General features: G+C 41.8%; 1 protein-coding gene across 1 annotated transcript in view; it reads left to right on the top strand.

The window, feature by feature from the left end:
* Window positions 1-2,890: 2,890 nt before the first annotated feature.
* The window catches only part of rassf9 (Ras association domain family member 9), a 22,085-nt gene continuing 14,315 nt past the window's right edge, over window positions 2,891-10,660 (top strand). The window contains exon 1 of the mRNA XM_050072502.1: window positions 2,891-3,023. Coding sequence (XP_049928459.1) covers window positions 2,977-3,023 — 47 coding nt within the window. The 5' untranslated portion in view covers window positions 2,891-2,976. The remainder of the gene's footprint in view (window positions 3,024-10,660) is intronic.

The raw sequence follows: 10,660 nt of genomic DNA, 5'->3' as shown, positions 1-10,660 counted from the left end.
TTGAGAAGTCTCAGCACAGGGTCCATTTAGTAGGTATTCTGGAGCTTTTGATCATACTGTGTGAGCTTTATCAGCAGATGCCCAGTGGTCCCTAAAGTGTAGATTTTTACATTTCCTTTTTTCTAAGCATTTGTAGGGACATCTCCTCAACGTTGGCTTCAGCTGACGTTCAAAGTTCATTCTTCACTTGAAACAAATGTTTAAAAACTTCTGAACACCACTGAATATGCAGGTTTAAATAAACAGGTTCTGTGCACCTGAGGAATTTCTCTCCATGCTACAGAAACGTGAACAGATCTTTCAGAAAACACAAAAAATTAAAGTAAATCCAGTGTCCATTCAGATCTGACTTTAACACTGAATAATTGCTGATGTTGCAGTTAAAATTGAGCTAATGTCATACGAATTATTCCAAAAAAAATTGAATGTGTTGACCTGGGAGTTCCTCAAGGATCAGTTTTAGATCCCCTCATCTTTTTGATTCTTTTTTAAATAAAGATGTTCATTCTTCACATGAATCCAATGTTTAAAACTTCTGAACACCACTGAATATGCAGGTTTAAATAAACAGGTTCTGTGCAGCTGAGGAATTTCTCTCCATGCTACAGAAACATGAACAGATCTTTCAGAAAACACAAACAATGAAAGTAAATCCAGTGTCCATTCAGATCTGACCTTAACACTGAATAATTGCTGATGTTGCAGTTAAAATTGAGCTAATGTCATACGAATTATTCCAAAAAAAACTGAATGTGTTGACCTGGGAGTCCCTCAAAGATCAGTTTTAGATCCCCTCATCTTTTTGATTTTTTTTTTTTAATAAAGATGTTATTCAGATTTTTTTTTATCAGTTACTTTTGATTATTTTACTCTGATATATTTCTAACCTGGATTATACACATACCTGATGTGTATTTACAGTGAAGCCTATAACAAACAAGAGATAAAGATTATTTTACGTCCATATACAGTATCACATCGGATTATTTGTTGCCTGCTTCAGGTGCTGGTGCTTTGATTTGGACTTCATGTGAACAGAAATTAATTAAATAAATGTTTTAAATGTCAGTGTGTGAATATATATTGATGATAATTTGATAAGTCAGTCTTCTTTAGTGTATAATCAGGTGAGAATAACAGTCATTGTGTTGTCCTTACCTTAGAATGAGACGTTTATATCTACATAGGGAGCAGGTCCTTGTCTACGGAGATCGCCATGTTGTATCACCATGTTTCTAAGGTATCCCAGAACGGACAAATCAAGCACAGTCAAAGTTTGGATTTAATAGGGCCACTTGTGTTTTCACGTTTTCGGGTCAGCCACCACAGTTAGAAGCCTATCTGTAATGAACCGTGTCAGAAAAACAGATTTGGAATGTGAAACAGCTTTATTCTGTATTTTTAACGGTTAAAATCAGCTGGTGTGTTTCTTTTGGAGAGGAAGAGACCTCTGTGGATAATTCTGCTCCTGGTAAAAACTTTCTGAACGTCTGGCTCAGAAATAAGGTGAGCTCACAAAAAGTTATCAGAGAAAAAAGGTGAGCACATAAGAGCATGAGCTGCCTGTCTAGCAAAGGAGAAACACTGATTTGATACGTGAAATTGTTTTATTCAGTGTTTTTGTCCATTTAAATCAGGCGTCTCATTTATAAACGTGACATACACACAAAACGAGGCCTAAAAGAGGTGTACACCCACGCAGACTTGAACTCTGAAGAAATTCTAACCAGTAGAAGTTTCAGCTGGTTGTAATCTGCAGTCCTCACCGCTGGATGCCACTAGACCATCGGACACACTGTACCTTTAAATTAAACATTAGCAGCAGCAGTAAACTTTCCCAGGATATAATTAAGTCATTTCCTCACTTCCTGTTTATAAAATGCCTGTTTGATGTCTTTGTAATTGTTCTATTTATGATTGTCTCTGATTGTTGTTCATTACCAAACACAAACGTAAACTGGCATCCGAAACTTGGATGCCTTTACTTGTAATAATATAAAAAGGTGAGTGGATATTTAGAAAGACACTGTGTGTATAATGTGTTACACTAAATCCACTCTGACTTGCAGCCACAAACTGAGTGTGAGCACATTCTAGATCAGCCTCAGTTTAACACAAACCGGTCCCCACAGGGAGCTCTGTCCTTCTGATATGGTGTAAATATCAGTTTGTGTGTTCTGCAGAAGATGTTTCAGCTTTAAAAGCAGAGTGGAGTCAAAGCAGGCTGCATTCCTCTCATGTCTGAATTCCATCTTTGTCATTTGAATCCAGCAGGGAGAGCCACTCACTAAACCTCCAGAGGTCCCAGCTTCCTCACTGAGACCAGAATCCTGTTTATACATTACTGAGTGTGGCCTCTGAGTGGCACCTTTGGATGTGAAGTATCCCAATAAACAAAACCAGTGTGCATTACTGTGTGTGTTTACTGCACAGCATGTAATGGCCGATATTCGGAATATTCTGTCATGTATTTTTCATATTTGTGTATATGGCTCTTGCAAGAACATTTTTAGTTTTTAGAAGGCTATTCCCAAAATAAGCACCATATTCCTGACGGGATTTCTGCAATTTCTGGCTCCATAACTTCATATTTCCTAATGAATTTTCCACCTAATACTGAGTTTAATCCGACTTAATTCTTCTTTACTGTGTTGCGTTTTAATTCCTAATGTTTCACTGTTTTCACGGAGCTCTGTGACTTTGTGTGAACTGCCCAAAGAATTCATTTTGCCTCTTTTATTATTCCTCGGTGGTAGTTACTCAGGTCGCTCCTGCAGGTGGAGGAGGGGGGCAGAGATCCACCCGTGCAGTCGGTGGGAAACACCTCCCTCCGCTGCTCGGACGGGGCGGACAGAGTTGAAGTGGAACACCCTCCAACTTTTCTCAAACACTCCACAAAGTGCGGGACGTCCTGCCATGCTGGGACTCTAACGCTTTTTTTGGATTGCTGGTGTTTGTTCCTCGCGCTCCTGAGTCATGGCTCCGTTTGGAAAAAACTTCCTGAAGGCTCGACAGAAAAACAGGTAACTCGATGAGAGAGCTTTGTTGACGTGAAGCCTGCTGAGCGGGTTGTTGCCTGAGTTATTGGGGAGATGAGGAGGGAGAATTACGCACAGCGCACAGTGCGCAGCGGGTTCATGAGCGAGCTGCACAGGACGGAGAGGAGCTCAACTATTAAAGCTGTTGAGTTTTTACATCCTGCTTCATGTTAGGATACTGCAGACTGCTGTCCAGAGGCAATCCAAGTAAAAATATAACATGGTGACACCATAAAGACACAAAATACACAAAGAGTAAGACACCATGAAGAACCACAGGGGCACTGTTTACACCTCTTAAGGTTATTAGACAGTTCTGTCATTGTTTTAAACCAACATCAACCAGCTTTAGGAACTCTTAACGCTTGTGTGTTGCCATCACAGTATATGTACTGTGGAGGAACTATTCAGAGCCTTTACTGTAGTAAAAGTACTCACACCACACTGTAGAAGTACTCTGTTACAGGTAAAAGTGCTGCACTGAAAGTGTTACTTTAGTAGGGTTGCAGTGATATACCCGTTTCAAGGTATACCATGATATAAAAGTTGATGGTTATCATACTGTGTACATTTGCTTATCTATGATATTGGGGGGGAAAATTCAACTGGACGGAGGTAACCAACAATAACCCTCCTATTTTCATTCCTTTAAGGCTCATTCTGAATGAACAATATGAATTCTGTAATTGCAACCCAACACTGAAGATAAGGTTACAGAGGAAAATGTACTTGAAAGTAAAAGTACTCAGTGCAGAACAGTTTGAATCAGCAAATCTTAGTGAAGCTGGAAACATGAAATGTTTCTGCATTAAAAATGACTTTAAGAAGTTGCCAGTTCTGTTCTTCAGTTGACAAATGGTTTCAGCTGTTTTGTTACTGAAGTTATCAAATATCTGTGAGGAAGTAAAGTGTAATGTGGCATGAGATGAAAATACTTAAGTACATGTACCTCAGATTTGGACTGGAAGAGCAACTAAAGTAAAGTAAACCACTCTTCTTCAGTTAAAGACCCATTGTAACCACTGTTGCACTTATATGTTGCTTTTGGCTGATCTGTTGGCCAGTGATGTCTCTGGTGGCAGCTTTTGTCATCAACCGAACCCTCCGTCCCCTCTGTAACAGCAACATGTCTCAACTCTCCTGACTGTGGCAACTAGTGGACTGAGCGAATTGTGGGAACGGTCAGTCAGTCAGTCAGTTTTGGTGTTTGTTAGCGGCTCTAATGGATCAGCACTGCAGCTTTCCTTGGTACAATACTTGTGTAAATGTACTCAGTTACATTAGGGCTGCAGGCAGTATACCAGTTTACAAGGTACACTGTGACATGAAAGCACTTTTCAAACAGAGTAACAAAGTGCTTCACATGTCAATAATTAAAACAGACAAGACATGAAAACAACAACTTTTAAAATAACTGGTAAAAACACTTTGGTGTATAAAAACTGAGGCAATGAAAAACAGTTTAAATGAACATAAAGGATTTCCAGTAAAAGTGTTATAAGAAGGGGCTTAAAAGAGATCACTGACTTGGCCGAGCTGATTTCCTGAAGTCCCCGTTAGTTTTCAACCTCTGGAGCAGACAAAAGACCTCTGCTGCCCGAGGACCTCAAAGTACGTCAGGCGGTGTACGATATAAGAGGTCACCGTTATAGCTGGGAGAGAGACCATGAAGAGCCTTAAAACTAATCAGTACAATCTTAAAATCTCTTCTGAAACATACTGGGAGCCGGTGGACTGATGTGATCACATCTCTTGGCAGTTGAATTCTGAAGTCCGGAGTCGATTAATAGATTTTTGATTCAGGCAAGAAAAGAAGCTGTTGCAGTGATCCATGCATGAAGAGATGAAGGTGTGTAAAATCTCACCTTTATTTTAGTTGTTTTCAAAAGGGAGGCTTTTTACACAAACTTCCATTAAAAAAAGTTTTCAAGTTTTAGTTGCAGTGATATTCGTCTCTTTGTCGACCCTCTGTTTTCATTCCTTTACTCTGACTGAGTAAAGGATAATTAGGTAATGCCATGATACCGTGAAGCCCCAATATTTTCTGAGATGGTTGCTGTACCGTGAAAAAATCTCACACCGTTGCAGCCCTCATTTACGTTCCACAGTTATTGATGGAAAAGTACATCTGTCAGAATTACGTGTGTGTTTGTGTGCATCTGAAGCGCACACATGACAAGTTTTTTATCCCTAAAGTTGTATTTTTGCCACATCAAGTGACATTCCCACTGACTGAAACTGGTGTAGGAAGGTTATTATTCCCCATTATGGAAAGTTGGAGTAAGATATGCTCTTTGATAGCAGCTCTCTGTCAAACTGTACATCAGCTTTCACCTTCCTCTGCTCTGTAATTACTACAAAGATGGTACTTTTAATACATCTGAGACACCAGAGTCAAAGAACATTCTGACTGCAGGTCAAGAGAGATCCTGTCATCAACACTCGTATAATTCACTCCAGCAATTTCCTTGAGTGGGTCGATGGCCTTTTGATGTGCCCCTGGCTGCAGCTGGGATCCAACCTGAAAAGGTGGGAAATAAGATTCAGCCAGCCACAAGCTGTCCTCCATTATTGGCACACAAATTCTATTTGGATTGTTGGCTGCAAACTTTTGTAGCGCAGAGTTTGGTAAACAGAGTTTGGAGTATCTAGGTCATGATCCAATCCCTCGCACGGTGCAGACAGGATTCATGTTGCCAAGGCCGGGATCAGGAAGGTTTTAAATGTGGGTAAAGTACCTATTTTCATTAGCTTAACTTATTAAGACTGGTTTACCACCAAACTGTGAGGAAGGGCTTTGGATTAAGTTCAGAAATAAAACAGGCTTTTATACTAAATTACTGTAAAACTCTTTGACAGTGGCACCCGCAGCAGAATGGATGTATTTTCACATCACACGCAGAGCTGAGATGAATTATCTTTGATAACTTCAAACAGTCTGACTGAGGCTGTCTCCAGTGGGTGTCTTATTTTTTTTCATGCTGTGTAGTAATTACCACTGCTGCACCTATAATTACCTCAAGTGTTTAGATCTGTAGATATGTCAAACGCTTGATTCCAGAGACTGGCATTAAGTCGCGCTGAGCTGCGTGTTTGCTAAAGAATGACAATATGAAGCTGATGTGTGGAGTTGAAACTTCATTACAACTTGATTACAGCCGATAACATTTGTTTCAATACTAGTTTTCATCAAAGAACCACAGTGAGTCATCAGGGAGTCCCGTGCGTCAGACTGTGTCCTATAGTGAACCAGCGCGTCCAGGCCTCAAAGGGGTTTCAATTAAATGGTTGCCAGTCAGTGACATGTGTGACCAAAGCCATGCAGCAGCACGACAGCATTGTGCACACACCAATTAGCCGCTGAAATTGTTTGGTTAACGCAAATTAGCCACAGAAAACCATAAAAATCATAGCGATTGTGTTAAGAGTAAGTCGTTTGTTTTCACTGAGCAGCAGCATCTTTGGTGATTCACAGAGCTGCTGGGGTGGGGGGGGGGGGGTCACAGAGGAAGGGAAGGNGGGGGGGGGGGGGGGGGGTCACAGAGGAAGGGAAGGGGTGTGTTGTGTCTCTGCTCACAGATGCCTATCAGAGCGGGAGTCATCCCAGAGATCAACATATTCAGATAGAAAAGTGCTGTTATTTCCTCTCTGATACCCTCATCCTCTCTCAGATAAGACAGAGGAAGTGTCTCCTGCTCAGTATCTGCTCTGCTCGATTATCTGTGTACATTTCTTCTATTAAACAAACCACAAACAGAAAACTCTGTGTATAGCTCCCACGTCCTATTAGGCATGTCACAATACTGGAAATCTAGTAGTTGATACAAATACGACTGAAATGACATGATTCTTGAAACCCAATTCAATATCCCATGTTCTTAAACACACACTTTTTAATTAAATCATTCAAATTAAATTTAATTTGAATTTGGTTAATGATCCCTGATGATCTGCCGACAACACAAAGTACTAGTCTTTGTAGGCAAAGAAATTTATGTAAATCAGGGCTGTCAAGCAATTTAAAAAATGAATTACACACTCTGTGATTAATTAATCTAAATTAATCGTATACATCAACTTTTGCTTTGAAAGCATGTAAAAAATTTAATTCCAGTGAGTGTTGCTGGATTTTGTTCCCCTGTCCTCGACCACCCAAATGTGGCCCTACCCCTACATTTGCGCGTTCCCGCGAGGGGTAGGGGTGTCCCAATTCCTTTTTGCGTGTAGGGGTAGGGGGCATAACGAAGGGTAGTGGGTATGAAACTAGCCCTTCGGAGCGAGGGATTTCAGATGCTGACTTGCCAGCAAGGGGTAGACGTTGCCATGGCTACCACCGAGCAAGAGACAGGGAAAAAAGTTCATACATAGCCACCGTTACCGTCGTCAGGTTGCTTGTTAGCTAGCTAGCTAGCTCGCACTATCTGACATCTGTCATCTGTCCTGTTCTGCAAAATTGTCGGATTTTTCACATTACGATAACACGCCAGCTAGTATAACTATGCTGCCTCGTAATGTTAGCTGGTTAGCTTGCTAGCAGAAGTCCCCTGTCGTCTGTCGTTCATTAAACGAAGCATGATGAATGCGGCAAACGCGATCGGTAGGATGAACTCAACTGGAGACTCCATTGTAGATGCTGGTTGGAAAGGTAGATGGCTCGCAGCTTCCTGTTACGTATGCGTGAACGTAACTGACGTGGTGACATAGTGAGTGGTGTCCCAATTCCTAGGGAAAGATTTCAACCCCTACCCCTCGTTGCTTCATTTCGAGGGCCAAGGGGTAGTGGGCAAGGGCTAGAGGTTAGGGCCAAGGGCTAAGGGGTAGTGGACAAGGGGGGGTTATTGGGATTGGGCCTTAGTGAGGCGGTCACAGGTAGACTGACTCAGTCTGAACCCCTGGTCGAGTGTAGCGTGACGTAGTCTCGCCACCAGACAATCAGAGATCTCCACCTTCTGATAGTCTGGGGACACTCAGACACACACCGGAGAAAACGGCCGGCAACAAAGCAACGCCTCTTGCATTTTTTAAAAGGACACGCCCTCCCGGAAATGTGCGCTCCCCCTTTTCTCGTCCGCAAGGAAACAAACACACAGAGAGCTTGAAAATGGATGCCAAGAGATTTAACTCCGTTTTATCAAACATGTGCTCAGTCCACAAGATTGAGGAAATGAAGGACTTACAGCCACTTTGTTTAAAACTTTTAACGCAGTCGGACTATGTTTACGAGCACAAGAGTTCAGTGAGCCACCGAAGCACCGCCCTGCGGATTTACTATTGGTTCTGCAACGTAGGGAGTTTTTTTTAAACTCTGAAATTGTATCCGCCCATCTAAACACAAAATCAGGGAGAAAGACATCAGTCTTTAGTTAAGCAAAGCGTCTAAAGACTGACTTGTGAGTCTAGGCATGACGAGGCTGGCTGCTAGCATTAGCATCAGAGGCTGTGCTAGCTCAGACCTCTGGGTTCGCTGCTTAATGCTTTGTGTTGAGGTGAAATTTCAGGCTTAAGTTCTCAGATAGTACAAAACCTGCAGAGAACAGTGCTCCTATCAACAGCTCCATCTGGGCGTTTTTTAAATGTAAATGTTCCATTCACGGGGCCGAGCAGCGTCGTCTCATCTGCCTCCATCATGTGACAAAGACACTGTGGCCTAACTAACTTACTACAGCCATTTTTTTTGGTAGCAGTAAAATGTATCTAATGGACTGAAAAAGCAACTGACTATATCATTCTAGTAGCCTACCTAAAGCTTTATTTGTATCTGTGATATATATAATTTATTTAACAAGATAAATAATAAATCAATACCGTATTGACACATAAAGATATTGCAATGGGTGCGCTGTCACCAGAGCAACCATCACATCTTGCATTGATGACTTAGTAGTAGGGACACATCAGGACACTTAAGTGTTACACTTCAAAAGATATGTGGTCAAATGTGTCCCAGACCACCTCAGCAACTGGTCTGAGTGATCGCAGCACCATGGTGGTCGTTTATGTATATGTAGCTGTTTTAACTTTAGATGAATGGTGTGATGGTCGTCTGTGCATTCACACACTCTATGACAGACAGGCCAGGTGAAACCTTTGACCACCAGTCAGCTCAGAGTTTACTCATTATGTTTGGAAGTCTGAAAACAGAGCTGCTTTAATTAGTTCGGGGAAATGCTAATGCGAGGTGTGATTACCTCAACATTTGCCGTACTTGACATTATCGTAAATACTGTAAGGTGATGTCATGTCGCACAGCAAACACTCAGATTTCCGTCAACTGATTTTAAAGAGTTGGTTCAAAAGAAAACATTTTCTCACATAGCTTTAGTTTTCATGGGGACAAACTGGGCCCATTGAAACTCTCAGTGAGGTCTGTGGATCATCCAGAGGAACACAGATACTGTCTGGAGAGGGATGCTGCCTCTACATTTCTGCCACACTAGCACTGTGCCTCTGTGAGTGGCAGTCAGTCGGTCCACTACTATTAGAGGGATATCAGGAAACAACTTCAGTGATCTGCCCGACGTTTCCTCTTGATGTGCCAGCTCGAGGCTGTCAGCTGTTCTAAGTGAAATTTCTCAGTGACTGTTGGACGGATTGTTTTTGGACATTAGATGAACTTTAACAACTTTGGTTTTCTCTTAACATTTCATACAGCTATCATCAGGTCCAAATTGAATGCGTCCCATACTTTATGAGTAAATAGTAAATGGAGTGAATTTATAGGCCTACAGAACTTTTCTAGCCTTAGCGACCACTGAAAGCGCTTTACACCAAAGGCACCATTCATCCTTTCACACACACATTCATACGCTGCTGGCCGAGGCAACCACACGAGGTGCCTCCTGCTCTGGGGTTCAGTATCCTGCCCAAGGGCCTTCGACGTGTAGACAGCAGGGGCCGGGAATCCGCTGCTTTGCCTCCTGAGTCAAATCAACCACAGAGCTGTAAAACCTATGACATTCCCATCTGTACTGTGGGAGTGTTACGAACAGTGTTGGGTAAGGGTTACTTTAAAAGTAATCAAAGTACGTTTACTACTTACTTTTTAAAAAAGTAACCAGTTTCTTTACTGCGTTACTCCCTGAGTAAAGTAACTCAATTACTTTAAAAGTACTTCCAACGTTACTCCCTGAGAAAAGTAACTCAAGCACTTTTAAAGTACTTTTGAGTATTCTACATTTCCTATTGGGCAATGGACCACAGGGCGCTAAGCCTACATTTTTTTGTCTCCAAAATTAAAGTTATGGACCACTTGCCCTTCACTGAGATCCAATTCTCCCATCACAGCCGTCACTTTGACCAGTAGAAACACAGAACGATCTGCTGCCGTAGACAACTGTATGACAACAACACCCCAGCGTTTTTAATATTTCCTCTAGGGATGTTACCACACAGAGTAAAAGGGGGAAATGATGGTGTGAAACAGCAGAGGCACTTTGTCAACGCTGAGTTAACATTACTGTCATTAGCATCAAGCTAGCAAATAATGGTACATCCTCACGGTCGGACATAAAGTAATAACATTAACAAATAGCGGCGGGGCTTTTACTCACCACAACTGCAGAGGCTCCCAGCTTCATTTGAAACAGACTACATTATAGACGCTCCGTTATTTATTAATCCCT

This window comes from Epinephelus moara, chromosome 20, assembly GCF_006386435.1.
Source record: "Epinephelus moara isolate mb chromosome 20, YSFRI_EMoa_1.0, whole genome shotgun sequence".
NCBI lineage: Eukaryota > Metazoa > Chordata > Actinopteri > Perciformes > Serranidae > Epinephelus > Epinephelus moara.
This window is presented reverse-complemented; position numbering and strand designations above follow the sequence as displayed.